Below are 19,738 nucleotides of genomic sequence, written 5' to 3' on the forward strand. Positions count from 1 at the left end.
TATATAAATAAACATTGATTGATTGATTATTATTTGTATTATTATTCAAGTTTTAAATCTCTAGATCAACATTAGGTCTATCTGTCAATATAACGTTTTTAAAGCTTTAAGTTGTATGCTCTTTTTGTCAAAGAAAACCCTGTTTTTTTTATGGAAAAAAATACAAAATGTGCAATATTTTCACACAATAAAATTTTTAAGTGGAATATTTGAGATTATGTAATAATTGGAGCCTTAAAAAGGTCAATAACTCATAACACCATTGATTTTAATTCATTATTCTTTTTTTAAAGATGACACTTAAAAACAAATCACGCTAAAATTATTGGGGATCCAAATAATTATGTTTGAGTTTGAGTTTGAGTTTGAGTTTATTTGGAACATGCAAGCATACAACATGATACATCACAATTTCCAGTTTCTCTTTTCAACATGTTCGAAAAGGAGTAGGAAGAAGCAGAGCTTATTTAATCCTACCCCTTTGCTTTTACATAACAGTTGCTAAAACTTTTGTTCCCTTCCTGTTCTCAATTTATTCACAATATACTCCATAAGTAATCACAATAAAAATAAATAAATAAATAAATAATACTCGGTGAAATAAGTTAAATTTTTTAGAAAATAGTGTTAAAAAATAAATTCTATTTTTTTTTTTTTTTACTGTTTACTTTCAACACAATAATCTCGAGATCAACTTCAGATCTATCCGTCAATTATGCGTTTTATTGTTGTTTATGTTTTTCGTTTGTTCGTAAATCAGTGTTTTAAAATTCAGTGAAAAAAAATATCAGTTTCAAAATTCAGTGTAAAAAATAATTGTAAAAAAAAATCTAGTGTTTAAAAATTCAGTGCAAAAAAAAATTATTGTAAAAAAAATCTATTTTTTAAAAATGTTGTTTGAAAAAAATCAGTGTTTTAAAATTCAGTGAAAAAAATATCAGTTTCAAAATTCAGTGTAAAAAATAATTTTAAAAAAAATCTAGTGTTTAAAAATTCAGTGCAAAAAAAAAAAATTGTAAAAAAAAAATCAATTTTTCAAAAAATGTTGTTTGAAAAAAATCAGTGTTTTAAAATTCAGTGAAAAAAAAATCAGTTTCAAAATTCAGTATAAAAAATAATTGTAAAAAAAATCTAGTGTTTAAAAATTCAGTGCAAAAAAGAAATAATTGTAAAAAAAAAATCCATTTTTTAAAAATGTTGTTTGAAAAAAATCAGTGCCGCACTTTGGACACCCCTGCTGTACGCCGACAAAGAAAAGGAATTAAAATGAGCAGATTGACTCCGAGATGTGTGGCTTCTATTGGTTTTCGGGACACCCCGTCGTTATTCTGTTTTGACAATACCAATAAAAAATAAATTAAAAAAAGACGAGCTGCGGCCTGAAAATGGACATGTGGATTTAACGTTTTATATTTCTTGACAAGTTTGATGAAATGGTCATGATAATACCTTCACATTTTCTTGATTATATTCAAGAGTTTATTAATAGTTTGATTATTTCCTTCTTTGTGCCCCCTATCACTCTCTCTCTTTCCCTCCATTACATCACTTCTGCCTTTTTTTTTTTTTCCTGGCCGTTGGCCCACGCTTCCTCCCTCATCTTCCTGCATCCCCCTCCCCCCCTCTCTCTCTCTCTCTCTCTCTCTCTCTGCCCCCCAGAGCCCTTCAGTGCGGATGTGTGGGTGATGATGTTCGTGATGCTGCTGCTGGTGTCAGCGTTTGCCGTCTTCTTTTTCGAGTACTTCAGCCCCGTGGGCTACAACCGCTGTCTGGCTGACGGCAGAGGTGAGGAAGAAGGGGGGTGGGGGTGGGGGGGCGTACAAGCAAAACACGCCTTATATCTGGAGTGATGGTGGGAGGGGCTTAGGGCGGTAAGATGATGGAAACTCTTTTTGGGGGTACCTACTTCATTGTCCTCCTCGTCCCTAATGCAAACGCACATAAAGGGACATGGAATATTCTACGGAAAGCCAAAAGCAGTGAAGTTGTCACGTTGTGTAAATAATAAATAAAAAGAGAATACAACAAATCCTTTTCAACTTATATTCAATTGAATAGACTGCAAAGACAAGATATTTCATGTTTTTGTACAAATAATCATGAACTTGGAATTGAATGGCAGCAACACATTGCAAAAAAATGCATTTTTACTAGGGATGTCCGATAATGGCTTTTTGCCGATATCCGATATTCCGATATTGTCCAACTCTTTAATTACCGATACCGATATCAACCGATATATGCAGTGGTGGAATTAACACATTATTATGCCTAATTTGGACAACCAGGTATGGTGAAGATAAGGTACTTTTTTTTTAAAAATTAGTAAAATAAGATAAATAAATTATAAACATTTTCTTGAATAAAAAAAGAAAGTACAACAATATAAAAACAGTTACATAGAAGCTAGTAATGAATGAAAATTAGTCAAATTAAGTGTTAAAGGTTAGTACTATTAGTGGAGCAGCAGCACGCACAATCATGTGTGCTTACGGACTGTATCCCTTGCAGACTGTATTGATATATATTGATATATAATGTAGGAACCTTGCAGACTGTATTGATATATATTGATATATAATGTAGGAAGCAGAATATTAATAACAGAAAGAAACAACCCTTTTGTGTGAATGAGTGTAAATGGGGGAGGGAGGTTTTTTGGGTTGGTGCACTAATTGTAAGTGTATCTTGTGTTTTTTATGTTGATTTAATTAAAAAAAATTTTTAAAAAAAACAAAAAAAAACGATACCGATAATAAAAAAACCGATACCGATAATTTCCGGTTTGGGAACTGAGGAGACACATTTTTGAAGTGGAATTCTTTCCCATTCTTGCTTGATGTACAGCTTAAGTTGTTCAACAGTCTCCCTTCTCATATTTTAGCCTTCACACATTTTCAATGTCTGGACTACAGGCAGGCCAGTCTAGTACCCGCACTCTTTTACTATGAGGCCACGTTGATGTAACACGTGGCTTGGCATTGTCTTGCTGAAATAAGCAGGGGCGTCCATGGTAACGTTGCTTGGATGGCAACATATGTTGCTCCAAAAGCTGTATGTACCTTTCAGCATTAATGGCACCTTCACAGATGTGTAAGTTACCCATGTCTTGGCCACTAATACACCCCCATACCATCACACATGCTGCCTTTTACACTTTCACCCTAGAACAATCCGGGTGGTTCTTTTCCTCTTTGGTCCGGAGGACACGGCGTCCACAGTTTCCAAAAACAATTTGAAATGTGGACTGGTCAGACCACAGAACACTTTTCCACTTTGCATCAGTCCATCTTAGATGAGCTCGGGTCCAGCGAAGCCGGCGGCGTTTCTGGGTGTTGTTGATAAATGGCTTCGGCTTTGCATAGTAGAGTTTTAACTTGCACTTACAGATGTAGCGACCAACTGTAGTTACTGACAGTGGTTTTCCAAAGTGTTCCGGAGCCCATGTGGTGATATCCTTTACACACTGATGTGGCTTTTTGATGCAGTACCGCCTGAGGGATCCAAGGTGTGTAATATCATGGCTTACGTGCAGTGATTTCTCCAGATTCTCTGAACCTTTTGATGATATTACGGAGCGTAGATGGTGAAATCCCTAAATTCCTTGCAATAGCTGCTTGAGAAATGTTGTTCTTAAACAATTGGCTCACCCGTCCTTGTTTGTGAACGACTGAGCATTTCATGGAAGCTGCTTGTATACCCAATCATGGCACCCACCTGTTCCCAATTAGCCTGCTCACCCGTGGGATGTTCCAAATAAGTCGTTGATGAGCATTCCTCAACTTTCTCAGTCTTTTTTGCCACTTGTGCCAGCTTTTTTGAAACACATTGCAGGCATCAAATTCCAAATGAGCTAATATTTGCAAAAAATAACAGTTTTCCAGTGTGAACATGAAATATCTTGTCTTTGCAGTCTATTCAATTGAATATAAGTTGAAAAGGATTTGTTGTATTCTCTTTTTATTTACCATTTACACAAATGTTAAATGTAAATGGGTTGTACTTCTATAGTGCTTTTCTACCTTTTTTTTTAAGGAACTCAAAGCGCTTTGACACTATTTCCACATTCACTCATTCACACACACACACACACACATTCACACACTGATGGCGATACAACGTGACAACTTCACTGCTTTTGGGGTTTGTACATACATACTGTATATACATATAGGTATATGTATATCTATATGTACATATGTATATATACAAATACATATATATGTGTGTGTGTATATATATATATATATATATATATATATATATATATATATATATATATATATCTATATGTACATATGTATATATACAAATACATATATATGTGTGTGTGTATATATATATATATATATATATATATATATATATATATATATATATATATATATATATATATATATATATATACCTGTATATATATATATATATATATATATATATATATATTTATTTATTTTATTTTTTTTCTCATTTATTTATTTATCAGGCAATGACATAAAAAATAATAATTAAAAAAAAGTACAAAGTTGACAACACATAATAATATAAATTAATATAGTGCAAAAGGTAATGTATTGTATGTAATGCATGAATATATATATATACTGTATATATATATATATATATATATATATATATATATATATATATATATATATATATATATATATATATATATATATATATATATATATATATATATATATACAGGTATATGTAATGCATGAATATATATATATACTGTATGTAATGCATGAATATATATATACTGTATATATATATATATATATAAATATATATATATATATATATATATATATATATATATATATATTCATGCATTACATACAGTATATATATATATTAATACGTTACATATATATATATATATATATATATGTATATATATATATATATATATATATATATATATATATATATATATATATATATATATATATATATATATATACACAGTATATATATATATTCATGCATTACATACAATACATTACCTTTTGCACTATATTAATTTATATTATTATGTGTTGTCAACTTTGTACTTTTTTTTAATTATTATATTTTATGTCATTGCCTTAAATAAATAAATAAATAAATGTATATATATATATATATTTGTATATATAGATAAATGATGTGATTGAGTAGAGACACAAAGAAGGAAATAGACAACCTATTAATACATTCTTGAATATAATAAAGAATATTTGAATGTATTTTTATGACCACATCACCTTTTAATAAAGACTTTGATCACCGAACCAGTTTTTCCTCGCCCGGATGTTGAGATGACGTATCCACTTCCACTTCCACTTCCACTTCCACTTCCGCTCGCATCACACATGAATGCCGTTGCTCAGCCAAAGATGAGGTAAAAGTCTTAAACAGGCCAAATTCTTTGTTGGCATCGAAAATTGCGACATTACCTCAAGGTCGTTTGGCTGTTTTCGCTCTCAGTGCTGCTGGAGTGATGGCCAAGTGGCAAAGTGCGGGATTAAAGACTAATAGTACACACAATGGAATACAGTCGGTGTTATTTTAGATCTCCGTCAATGAGGCCTCCACCTCTTTTGCTCTGCATGGAGAGCCACAAAGAGGCGCCTCCACATAGCCTCACTGACTACTCTTTTCATCATTTCCAGGTGTATCTACTTGGCGCCCTCGCCACATTTACTTCTGCTAGTCATTTCCATACATTTCCATATCGCCTCGTATCCACTTGGCTCTGACACACTTTTGTGTTCCATCTCTCAAGTGACTATTTCTGTTGTCTCTCCATCTTCAGCATGTTGAAACCAGCATGTTCTCCCCTGAGTGCTCTTCTGTCTTTCAACCATGTCTTTTTATGCTCGTGTTGCACGCTGACGATTTGCTATCACGACAATTGCAGACATTTGGACACCAAAATATATCCACGGCTGCAGAATGGAGGTTAATGTATGTCTTTGTTAGGAAAGCTTTTTTTTTTTACACTGAATTTTTTGCGTTTTAATTTTCTGATTTGAATTGTTTTGCATCAAATTATGCTGACAATTTCATTGGACAGAATATTGTTAGCAATGTTTCAAAATTCAGTGTAATAATCAGTGTAATGTTTAAATAAATTCAGTGTTTCAAAAATCAGTATGAAAAATTGGAGTGTTTAAACATAAGTTTAAAAAATCAGGGTTTTAAAATTCAGTGCAAAAAGATTCTGTTTCAAAATTGAGTGTAAAAAAAATCAGTATTTAAAAATTCAGTGTAAAAAAAATCATTGTAAAAAAAAAATAAAAAAAAAATCCAGTGTTTAAAAATTCAGTGCAAAATTATTATTTTTTTTTAAATCCATTGTTTAAAAATGTTGTTTGAAAAAAATCATCCATCCATTCATCCATTTTTTACCGCTTATTCCCTTAGGGGTCGCGACTCAGCTACAATCGGTGTTTTAAAATTCAATGTAAAATAAATAGTTTTAAATTTCAGTGTAAAAAATCATTGTCTAAAAAGTTAGTGTAAGAAAAAAAAAATCAGTGTATAAAAATAGTGTAAAAAAATCCATGTATAAAATGTCAGTGTAAAAAAAAAAACAGATTTAAAATTCAGTGTATAAAAATTCAGTGTTTTAAAATTCAGAAATCATTGTTTCAAAATTCAGTGTAAAAAAAAATCAGTGTATAAAAAGTCAGTGGAAAAAAAAAACAGTCTTTTAAAAAGCAGTGCATAAAAATTTTGTGTAAAAAAAATTCAATGCTTAAAAATTCAGTGTAAAAAAAATCAGTGTTTTAAAACTAAGCGTATAAAGATTCAGTGTACAAAAACTCAGTGCCAAAAAATTCAGTGTAAATAAATTCAGTGTTTAAACATTCAGTGTAAAAAAAAACAGTGTTTTAAAATTCACTATTTTAAACTTCAGTGTTTTAAAATTCAGTGTGAACAAATCAGTTTAAATAAATTCAGTGTTTCAAAAATCAGTATGAAAAAATTCAGTGTTTGAAAAAAAAGTTTAAAAAAATCAGTGTTTTAAAATCCAGTGCAAAAAAATTCTGTTTCAAAACTGAGTGTATGCGTAACATATGTTTCTTCTAATCTGTGTACTTCTGACAAAAGACAGACAAAAGATGAATGTCCACTCCAGTGGACAAAATGTTCCTAAAATGTGTAACTTTGACAAAAGACAGACAAAAATTAATGTCCACTGTAATGGACATGTGTGTATGTGTAACTTTTTTTTTTTCTAAATTGTGTACTTCTGACAAAATACAGACAAAAGATTCATGTCCACTCCAGTGGACAAAATGTTCCTAAAATGTGTAACTCTGACAAAAGACAGACAAAACTTAATGTCCACTGTAATGGACATTTGTGTTTTGCATAATTTTTTTCCTAAAATGTGTAACTCTGACAAAAGGCGGACAAAAGATTAATGTCCACTCCAGTGGACAAAATGTTCCTAAAATGTGTAACTCTGACAAAAGACAGACAAAAATTAATGTCCACTGTAATGGACATGTGTGTATGTGTAACATTTTTTTTTTCTAAATTGTGTACTTCTGACAAAAGACAGACAAAAGATGAATGTCCACTCCAGTGGACAAAATGTTCCTAAAATGTGTAACTTTGACAAAAGACAGACAAAAATTAATGTCCACTGTAATGGACATGTGTGTATGTGTAACTTTTTTTTTTTCTAAATTGTGTACTTCTGACAAAATACAGACAAAAGATTCATGTCCACTCCAGTGGACAAAATGTTCCTAAAATGTGTAACTCTGACAAAAGACAGACAAAACTTAATGTCCACTGTAATGGACATTTGTGTTTTGCATAATTTTTTTCCTAAAATGTGTAACTCTGACAAAAGGCGGACAAAAGATTAATGTCCACTCCAGTGGACAAAATGTTCCTAAAATGTGTAACTCTGACAAAAGACAGACAAAAATTAATGTCCACTGTAATGGACATGTGTGTATGTGTAACATTTTTTTTTTCTAAATTGTGTACTTCTGACAAAATACAGACAAAAGATTAATGTCCACTCCAGTGGACAAAATGTTCCTAAAATGTGTAACTCTGACAAAAGACAGACAAAAATTAATGTCCACTGTAATGGACATGTGTGTATGTGTAACATTTTTTTTTCTAAATTGTGTACTTCTGACAAAATACAGACAAAAGATTAATGTCCACTCCAGTGGACAAAATGTTCCTAAAATGTGTAACTCTGACAAAAGACAGACAAAAATTAATGTCCACTGTAATGGACATGTGTGTATGTGTAACTTTTTTTTTTTCTAAATTGTGTACTTCTGACAAAATACAGACAAAAGATTAATGTCCACTCCAGTGGACAAAATGTTCCTAAAATGTGTAACTCTGACAAAAGACAGACAAAAATTAATGTCCACTGTAATGGACATTTGTGTTTTGCATAATTTTTTCCCTAAAATGTGTAACTCTGACAAAAGGCGGACAAAAGATTAATGTCCACTCCAGTGGACAAAATGTTCCTAAAATGTGTAACTCTGACAAAAGACAGACAAAAATTAATGTCCACTGTAATGGACATGTGTGTAGGTGTAACATTTTTTTTTTCTAAATTGTGTACTTCTGACAAAATACAGACAAAAGATTAATGTCCACTCCAGTGGACAAAATGTTCCTAAAATGTGTAACTCTGACAAAAGACAGACAAAAATTAATGTCCACTGTAATGGACATGTGTGTATGTGTAACTTTTTTTTTTTCTAAATTGTGTACTTCTGACAAAATACAGACAAAAGATTAATGTCCACTCCAGTGGACAAAATGTTCCTAAAATGTGTAACTCTGACAAAAGACAGACAAAAATTAATGTCCACTGTAATGGACATATGTGTATGTGTAACATTTTTTTTTTCTAAATTGTGTACTTCTGACAAAATACAGACAAAAGATTAATGTCCACTCCAGTGGACAAAATGTTCCTAAAATGTGTTACTCTGACAAAAGACAGACAAAAATTAATGTCCACTGTAATGGACATGTGTGTATGTGTAACTTTTTTTTTTTCTAAATTGTGTACTTCTGAAAAAATACAGACAAAAGATTAATGTCCACTCCAGTGGACAAAATGTTCCTAAAATGTGTAACTCTGACAAAAGACAGACAAAAATTAATGTCCACTGTAATGGACATGTGTGTATGTGTAACTTTTTTTTTTTCTAAATTGTGTACTTCTGAAAAAATACAGACAAAAGATTAATGTCCACTCCAGTGGACAAAATGTTCCTAAAATGTGTAACTCTGACAAAAGACAGACAAAAATTAATGTCCACTGTAATGGACATTTGTGTTTTGCATAATTTTTTTCCTAAAATGTGTAACTCTGACAAAAGGCGGACAAAAGATTAATGTCCACTCCAGTGGACAAAATGTTCCTAAAATGTGTAACTCTGACAAAAGACAGACAAAAATTAATGTCCACTGTAATGGACATGTGTGTATGTGTAACATTTTTTTTTTCTAAATTGTGTACTTCTGACAAAATACAGACAAAAGATTAATGTCCACTCCAGTGGACAAAATGTTCCTAAAATGTGTAACTCTGACAAAAGACAGACAAAAATGTATGTCCACTGTAATGGACATTTGTGTTTTGCATAATTTTTTTCCTAATATGTGTAACTCTGACAAAAGGCGGACAAAAGATTAATGTCCACTCCAGTGGACAAAATGTTCCTAAAATGTGTAACTCTGACAAAAGACAGACAAAAATTAATGTCCACTGTAATGGACATGTGTGTATGTGTAACTTTTTTTTTTTCTAAATTGTGTACTTCTGACAAAATACAGACAAAAGATTAATGTCCACTCCAGTGGACAAAATGTTCCTAAAATGTGTAACTCTGACAAAAGACAGACAAAAATGTATGTCCACTGCAATGGACATTTGTGTTTTGCATAATTTTTTTCCTATATTGTGTAACTCTGACAAAAGGCGGACTAAAATAAATGTCCACTGCAGGGGACATTTGTGTTTTGTACAAACACATGAAGAAAACTTTCTCGATGGAGAAGGATTTGACTAATCATGTGATCAGACAGGAAGTTTTGCCATTAAAATTGATACTTCCTTGATGGAGAAGGATTTGACTAATCATGTGATCAGACAGGAAGTTATTAAGAACTGACTGAGCGTGTACCAGATGCCTTTGTCCTAAACCTTGGCCACGTTTCCTCCAGAGCCGCACGGTCCCTCCTTCACCATCGGCAAGGCCATCTGGCTGCTGTGGGGTCTGGTCTTCAACAACTCTGTGCCGGTGCAGAACCCCAAAGGTACCACCAGCAAGATCATGGTGTCCGTGTGGGCCTTCTTCGCCGTCATCTTCCTGGCCTCCTACACCGCCAACCTGGCCGCCTTCATGATCCAGGAGGAATACGTGGACCAGGTGTCCGGACTCTCAGACAAAAAGGTCCTTCTCTGATCCGCCTCTTGGTCTTCGGGGTGGTCTTCTCCGGCTGACACGCCTTCGGTCTTCCTTCTTGTAGTTCCAGAGCCCCAACGACTTCTCGCCGCCGTTCCGTTTCGGCACGGTCCCAAACGGGAGCACGGAGAGGAACATCAGGAACAACTACCCGGAGATGCACAGCTACATGACCAAGTTCCACCAGAGGAACGTCCACGAGGCGCTGCAAAGTCTTAAAGCTGGGTAAGGAAACCAAGACTTCATTCTAAGGGAAACCAAACAATTGTTGAACTTCCTCCATTTTAATTAGTTGGCCAGCGTTGCTTTTTTAGAGGACACCTTATTAGGTACACCTGCACCATCGCCGTAGATCCGATACAAGAGTTGGAAGCTTTTCAAAGGACACCTTATTAGGTACACCTGCACCGTCGCCGTAGATCCGATAAGAGTTTGAAGCTTTTCAAAAGACTCTTTATTAGGTACACCTGCACCATCGTCGTAATTACGATACAAGAGTTTGAAGCTTTCAAAGGACACTTTATTAGGTACACCTGCACCGTCGGCGTAGATCCGATACAAGAGTTGGAAGCTTTTCAAAGGACACTTTATTAGGTACACCTGCACCATTGTCGTAGATCCGATACAACAGTTAGAAGATTTTCAAAGGACACTTTATTAGGTACACCTGCACCATCGTCGTAGATCCGATACAAGAGTTAAAAGCTTTTCAAAGGACTCTTTATTAGGTACACCTGCACCATCGTCGTAATTATGATACAAGAGTTGGAAACTTTTCAAAGGACTCTTTATTAGGTACATCTGCACCATCATCGTAAATCCGATACAAGAGTTGGAAGCTTTTCAAAGGACACTTTATTAGGTACACCTGCACCATTGTCGTAGATCCGATACAAGAGTTGGAAGCTTTTCAAAGGACACCTTATTAGGTACACCTGCACCATCGTCGTAGATCCGATACAAGAGTTGGAAGCTTTTCAAAGGACACCTTATTAGGTACACCTGCACCATTGTCGTAGATCCGATACAAGAGTTGAAAGCTTTTCAAAGGACACCTTATTAGGTACACCTGCACCGTCGTCGCAGATCCGATACAAGAGTTGGAAGCTTTTCAAAGGACACTTTATTAGGTACACCTGCACCATCGTCGTAATTACAATACAAGAGTTGGAAGCTTTTCAAAGGACACTTTATTAGGTACACCTGCAACATCGTGGTAGATCTGATACAAAAGTTTGAAGCTTTTCAAAGGACACTTTATTAGGTACACCTGCACCATTGTAGTAGATCCGATACAAGAGTTAGAAGATTTTCAAAGGACACTTTATTAGGTACACCTGCACCATCGTCGTAGATCCGATACAAGAGTTAAAAGCTTTTCAAAGGACTCTTTATTAGGTACACCTGCACCATCGTCGTAATTATGATACAAGAGTTGGAAACTTTTCAAAGGACACTTTATTAGGTACATCTGCACCATCATCGTAGATCCGATACAAGAGTTGGAAGCTTTCAAAGGACACTTTATTAGGTACACCTGCAACATCGTGGTAGATCTGATACAAGAGTTGGAAGCTTTTCAAAGAACTCTTTATTTGGTACACCTGCACCATCGCCGTAGATCCGATACAAGAGTTGGAAGCTTTGCAAAGGAGTCTTTATCAGGTACACCTGCACCATCGTCGTAGATCCGATACAAGAGTTTGTTCCGCGCAGTTCACTTTTTTAGGTACACCTGCACCATCATCGTCGATCCGCTACAAGACTTTGAAGTGCAGGTATACAAGTGAGCATAAGATGTGTGTATGGACTTTGTCATGCCAACATTCCATAGAACAAATCACTAAATTCAATTAGTAACAAGCGTAAAAACTTTTTTCAAATCAATCAAAATCAATTCTCACGTATTTTTGTATTTATTGGATTGCTGATCATGTCTTATCACTTTTTGAGAGGTTGTTGTTGTGGCCTTATAGCATCATACATTCTGCAGGTGTACCTAGTCTTCTATGGAGGGCCAAACAGGACAAAATTAAATAAATAAACTCATTATTTAAATCCTGACTTTAATGTGTCAATAATTAATTACAATTGGAATTAAATACGTTTTAAATGTGTAATTGATTATTTAATGTACATTTAATTTGATCATTTAATCGTGTAATTAATCATTGATTTAATTATTTCATGATTTGGTTGATTTCATCCCTGAATTAATTCTTGATTTAATTTTTTCCTGATTTGATTCTTGATTTCATAATTTAATTAATTATTGAATTCATGAATTGATGATTTAATTCTTGATATCATCCTTGAATTAATTATTGATTTAATTATTTCATCATTTAATTATTGATTTAATTGTTTCCTGATTTGATTCTTGATATCATCCTTGAATTAATTATTGATTTAATTAGTTCATCATTTAATTAATTATTGATTTCATTATTTCATGATTTGATTCATGATTTCATCCTTGAAATAATTATTGATTTAATTTCATGATTTGATTCATGATGTCACCATTGAATTTGATTTAATTATTTCATGATTTGATTCTTGATTGCATCCTTGAATTAATAATTGGTTTGATTATGTCGTGATTGGATTCATGATTTCATCCCTGAATTTATTATTGATTTAATTATTTCATGATTTCATCATTTAATTAATTATTGATTTAATTATTTCATAATTTGATTCTTGATTTCATCCCTGAATTAATTATTAATTTAATTATTTCATGATTTCATTCATGATTTCATTATTTAATTAATTATTTCATGTTTTGCTTCATGATTTCACCCTTGAATTAATTGTTGATTTAATTATTTCATGATTTGATTCATGATTTCATCATTCAATTAATTAATGATGTCATTATTTCATGATTTTTATTATTTATTTCACGACCTTAATGAAATCATGACACATTTAGGGTTACTACTTAAATGTTTATTTCTTTAACGTCGGCGCTTCATTAATTAAAATTAAACTCCGCCCTCAAAGCCAGTGGGCGGGATCTAACGCCGGACTGGTCCGTGAAAATACATCAATAATTAGATTGATTTGAATCAAAACTAGATAATGACATGAATAATAATTAAAATGTTAAATAATTCATTAAATTATGAAATAATAATTCAAATGTAATTTTAAATTAAATAATTTAATTATGTATATAATCCCGATTATAATTAATGACAAATTTCAGTAATTATTAAAAAAAACATATGTATATAATATTTATTTATTATTATTATTTTCCCGCTCTTATTTTGTGCTCCCTTTCATCACATGCACCTTCAAGCAGACATATTGTTGCCTCTTCAGTCTCCACCATGGAGTTTTTTCGGCCCCCCTGCGTGCCGACTCCGGCCTCGGCCACTTACCAGCGGCGTGGTGCTCTTTAGCAAGTTAATTGGAATGTTGTCGCCGCCACGTCTTGCTCCTAAGTGCTAATTAAGTGCAACCTATCTCCCTCCCCTCTTTCATTAGCAAACTAGACGCTTTCATTTACGACGCGGCCGTGCTCAATTACAAGGCGGGCAGGGACGAGGGCTGCAAGCTGGTGACCATCGGCAGCGGCTACATCTTCGCCACCACCGGCTACGGCATCGCCATCCAGAAGGAGTCGCTCTGGAAGAGACACGTGGACTTGGCCATCCTGGAGCTCTTTGGGGACGGTGAGACATCTTCTTCTTATTTCTTTTACGCCACCAAACTAAATTCAAGGACAGCAGGTGGATGCACGGGTTAATTGTTGGGTCCAATTACCGCATTTTCCGGTTTATAAAGCCACACCCACTAGATTTCCCAAGAAAAAAAAACTATTTCCATATATTAGTCGCACTGGACTATAAGTCGCAGATATATACATTGTGAAATGAGTTATTTACATTGAAATATTCTGTAAATGTTTATTTACATACCTTAATTGTTTCTTAACGGTGTTTGTGACAGGGCAGTAAAACGGCTGATCAAACAAAACAGTGTTTAAAAATTGTGTGAAAAATAAATATATAAAAAGTCAGTGTAAAAAAAATCAGTGTATAAAAATTATGTGTAAAAAAATCAATGTATAAAAAGTCAATGTAAAAAAAAACAGATTTAAAATTCAGTGTGTAAAAATTCAGTGTTTTAAAATTCAGAAATCATTGTTTCAAAATTCAGTGTAAAAAAAATCAGTATATAAAAAGTCAGTGTAAAAAAAAACCCAGTGTTTTAAACTGCAGTGCATAAAAATTTAGTGTAAAAAAAATTCAGTGCTTAAAAATTCAGTGTAAAAAAAATCAGTGTTTTAAAACTAAGCGGATAAAAATTCAGCGTAAAAAAAACTCAGTGCGAAAACATTCAGTGTAAATAAATTCAGTGTATAAAAAGTCAGTGTTTAAACATTTAGTTTAAAAAAATCAGCGTTTTAAAATTCACTATTTTAAACTTCAGTGTTTTAAAATTCAGTGTAAACAAATCAGTTTAAATAAATTCAGTGTTTAAATAATCAGTATGAAAAAATTCAGTGTTTGAAAAATAAGTAAAAAAATCAGTGTTTTAAAATTGAGTGCAAAAAAATTATGTTTTAAAATTGAGTGTGAAAAAAAATCAGTATTTAAAAATTCAGTGTAAAAAAAATAATTGTAAAAAAAAAATCCAGTGTTTAAAACTTTAGTTTGAAAAAAAGCAGTGTTTTAAAATTCAGTAAAAAAAAAATATCAGTTTCAAAATTCAGTGTAAAAAATAATTGTAAAAAAAAATACCTTCATTGTTTCTTAACAGTGTCTGGGACAGGGCAGTAAAACGGCTGATCAAACACAACAGTTTTTAGTTAACCCTCACAAAATACAGGGTTTCAATAAATTGTCCCACCTATATATTTTCCGTACTATAGAGCGCTTTGGTATATAAGCCACACCCACTAAATTTCCTAAGAAAAAAAACATATTTCCATATATAAGCCGCACTGGACTATAAGTCGCAGATATATACGTTGTGAAATGAGTTATTTACACTGAAATATTCTGTAAATGTTTATTTACATACTTTAATTGTTTCCTAACGGTGTCTGTGACAGGGCAGTAAAATGGCTGATCCAACAAAACAGTTTTTAGTTAACCCTCACAAAATACAGGGTTTCAATAAATTGTCCCACCTATCTACAAGATTAAATTAAATAAGATTGGATTTTTCAACAATTTCATCTCGTTTTTATTCATCAGTTAATTTGGTCATCTTCTTCGTGGGTGTGATTTTGTTTTGATTGATGAAAAGTATTAGTCAATGAAATTAATAATGGTGGCAACATTTTCTTATACCAATGTTGTTAATAACGGTGTCATATAATACTTTTACTAGTAACGAGTAACCTACCGTATTTTCGTACTATAGAGCGTGTTGGTATACAAGCCACACCCACTAAATTTCCGAAGAAAAAAAACATGTTTCCATATATAAGCCGCACTGGACTATAAGTCGCAGATATATACGTTGTGAAATGAGTTATTTACACTGAAATATTCTTTAAATGTTTATTTACATACTTTAATTGTATCCTAACGGTGTCTGTGACAGGGCAGTAAAACGGCTGATCAAACAAAACAGTGTTTAGTTAACCCTCACAAACAACAATGAAATGAATAATGGTGGTAACATTTTCTTATACCAATGTTGTTAATAACGGTGTCATATCATACTTTTACTATTAACGAGTAATCGATCGTATTTTCATTTAAGTCCATTGCAAGGCATGATGGGAAAATTTCAAAAAAGCCCTCTCTCCACGTTTAACCATGTTTCCCGCATTTTCGAGCACCCGGCCAAATTCTTTTTAGCATAATGCGGGCTCCCAGTCAAAAAGTATGGACACCCTGGTCCAGACTGAGCTTTGAACCGGAAGTACAATTGCTGTCCAGTCTTCTTGCTGTCCATAGCGTTTCTACTCATATGCATTCTTCATTCATCACTCCGAGCAACGTTAGTAAGTTTTAGAAAGTGACTAAAACACATCATACATGTGTGATGTCTGTAAGAGTGTTTGCATGCATATTTGTACGCGCTACCGTAATGTAATGAGGCTAGCATCGTTAGCATTAGCTAATATGCTAACACGTTTTACGAGTGTCTGTTTTAGTATTATTAACTTACAATGTCATTCCTTTTCAGTTTCAGTTGCGTAAATTCGCCAAAACGTCACCGTTGCGCAGCTAGTGGGTCCATGACGATGACTTCTGTTTTGTTTGATCGGCCGTTTTACTGCCGTGTTATTTGGAAACAATTAAGGTATGTAAACAAACATTGACCAAATATTTCCGTGTAAATAACTCATTACACAACGTATATATCTGCGAAGTATAGTCTGTGCGGCTTATGTAGGGAAATATGTTTTTTTTTTCTTTGAAAATTTAGTGGGTGCGGCTTATATACTGACACGCTCTTTAGTGAGCAGGTTGTGTTATGTGTGACCATGTGTGTTGACTTTTTTCACTGGTTGATTTTTTTTTTTTTTTCTGCGCCATGACTAGGGAAGGTTGTTTGGATTGGGTCAAACAAGTACATTGCTTTGCATGTAGTCCCGAGAAAGTACACTCCATGGTTACTGGCCTGAGTCGCTCCCGTTGAACTCATGCCGTCACACGGGCTGAATCGAAGACCCCCCCGGGTCCAAAAGATGGCGCCGTAGCACATACGATAACACACCTTTTCAGTGTCTTTGCTTGTTTATTTTTGTTGTTTTTAATCGACGGTGTTCGCATAATGGTCGTCAGCGATGAAAAATCCATAGGTTAGTCACGCCGTTTTATAAGCCGCAGGGTACAAAGCGTAGGAAAAAATGAGTGGCTTATCGTGCAAAATGTATGGTAAATTTCAACTCTTGAGTTGACATTATTCAACGTCGGTCTGCTATCGTGCGTCCCAGTTTGGGTTGTCAGCGTAGCTCCTGGTGCATTTTGACCGTGTGTGTGTGTGTGTGTGTGTGTGTGTGTGTGTGTGTGTGTGTGTGTGTGTGTGTGTGTGTGTGTGTGTGTGTGTGTGTGTGTGTGTGTGTGTGTGTGTGTGTGTGTGTGTGTGTGTGTGTGTGTGTGTGTGTGTGTGTGTGTGTGTGTGTGTGTGTGTGTGTGTGTGTGTGTGTGTGTGTGTGTGAATGTGGGTCATCCCTCTGAACACGGAGGGTGCCCTAAAGAGAGTTGTTTTTATTTTGATCTCTCCACAAAATGAATGACAGACTGGTAGAAAAAGCACTTTTTAACCGTCCCAGCGAGTCAAATTAGTTTTGTTTTTGTGTGTTTGGACACTGTGGGTCTGCAAAAGTGAAACTGAAAACCCAGTCCGCCACGTCTCGCCCCCACCTTCTCAGGGTTTCAATGTGACCTTGCGAGACTGTGCCTCACCCTCCGCTCATTCCTGTTGGCCTAGAAAGTGTGTACCTAATGTAGCATCGGGTAGTGACCTAATACACTACCTGACACTACATTAGGTACACCTACTGACACTACATTAGAAGAAGCGAACTGTATTAACCTTGTAGATTGTTATAGTAAAAACAATGAAAGGCGATTATATGCATGACTAGGGATGATGTTCGAAATCGGTTGTTCGATAACAAAAGAACCGATTCCATGGACTCGAATCCCTTTTTGAGAACCGGTTCCCGTTATCGAGGCCACTATAGTAAAGAAAAAGAGTTGGTTCTTTATTCGAATCCCTTCCCACGTACAGGAAATGCCCTGTGGGACGGCAATGTTATGCCCATTTGATTGTAGACTCTTACTGACACCTTGTGGCGATATGAAAATACTACGCGTCATTAGTTTGGGCACTTCTGGGTTGAGACAATTGAGAAGTAGACAAGTTGTGTTAGCTCCTACAAGCCTTGGAAGAGATAAGTCTGTAAGTAAACTGTTTAACTTGTTTGTGTAACTCAATATTAAGGTGGAAAGTGGTTAAGTTTGATAGTAAGATGTTTATTGAAAAACTATTTTTGTGCACTGTTTCAATGGATGTTTTGAGGACTTAAAATGGCTGCCACCATCGAAATAGTTTCAACACTCAGAAGTATTTGTTTGAGGATAGTACTGTATATTTGTGTGAAACTAATATTTACATATTGTGTATTACATTTCAGTATGTTAATTGACTCACATAGCTTATACATTTGTCATTGTGTGTATTTCAGATTTTAAAAAAATAAATAACAGTCCAGTGCAAGACAAAAGTAAAGATAGGAAAAGACAAAGCAAGATCAACAACAATAAAGAACCTAAATGGATTAATCTGCTTTGGAACTTTATTAGACGTCTTGGGCTGTTTGTTAGCTGTCTGCCTGTGTGTGTAGTTAGTATGTTCCAATAGCAGCAGAAGTGCACTTTTTGGAGAGCTGTGTTATTTTCAGTTTTGTGCCCAAGGGACTGATTTTATTTAACACTATATTATTATTTATCATACTTGCCAACCCTCCCGAATTTTCCGGGAGACTCCCGAAATTCAGCGCCTCTCTCGAAAACCTCCCGGGACAAATATTCTCCCGAAAATCTCCCGATTTTCAGCTGGAGCTGGAGGCCACGCCCCCTCCAGCTCCATGCGGACCTGAGTGAGGACAGCCTTTTTTCACATCCGCTTTCCCACGATATAAACAGCGTGCCTGCCCCATCACGTTATTCCGTACGAGGCGTCCGGCATACCGCCGATGAGCGTGGTGCAGATGGAGAAGATCTTCTCGGCGTCCGTGTTGGCGCACACGTTGCCAAAACCGACGCTGGTCAGGCTGCTGAGGGCGGCGATGTACGAGCTGCGCACCGACGGGCCGCCGACCGTGTTGTTGACGTAGGGCATCTCCAGGTGTTTGCCCAGCTCATGGAGCCATCCTCGGGGAAGAGACGGGAGGACAACAGGGTGACAAGAACTAAGTTTATCTTACCTAAAAACAAATATATTTATTAATAAAAAATTTTAAAAAATTAAAAAAATGTTACTATGTTTTGCTAAAAACATCAAAATTAATTGTATTTTTATTTGTATGTTTTCTGACTCCTTATTACATCCAGCCATGGAATTATACATTAAAATAAACATATTTGAAATAATTCATTTTAAATGATCATAATAATTCATTTAAAATGACCATATTTAATTATTAAAATAATTGGTTGTTTATCAACTACTTTAGCATTTTAGTTTGAAGTATCAATTATCTAAACACAGTTTGGTTTGCATATTTTCAGGATATATATATATATATATATATATATATATATATATATATATATATATATATATATATA

The 19,738-nt window shown here is 34.2% G+C and overlaps 1 protein-coding gene across 1 annotated transcript in view; it reads left to right on the forward strand.

Annotated features, from left to right (window-relative positions):
* Positions 1-19,738, forward strand: part of LOC133642760 (glutamate receptor ionotropic, NMDA 2B-like) — a 346,360-nt gene that overhangs the window by 308,741 nt on the left and 17,881 nt on the right. The window contains exons 10-13 of the mRNA XM_062037135.1: positions 1,660-1,785; positions 10,222-10,451; positions 10,528-10,688; positions 13,962-14,149. Coding sequence (XP_061893119.1) covers positions 1,660-1,785; positions 10,222-10,451; positions 10,528-10,688; positions 13,962-14,149 — 705 coding nt within the window. The remainder of the gene's footprint in view (positions 1-1,659; positions 1,786-10,221; positions 10,452-10,527; positions 10,689-13,961; positions 14,150-19,738) is intronic.

This window comes from Entelurus aequoreus, linkage group LG25, assembly GCF_033978785.1.
Source record: "Entelurus aequoreus isolate RoL-2023_Sb linkage group LG25, RoL_Eaeq_v1.1, whole genome shotgun sequence".
NCBI classification, from domain to species: Eukaryota; Metazoa; Chordata; class Actinopteri; order Syngnathiformes; family Syngnathidae; genus Entelurus; species Entelurus aequoreus.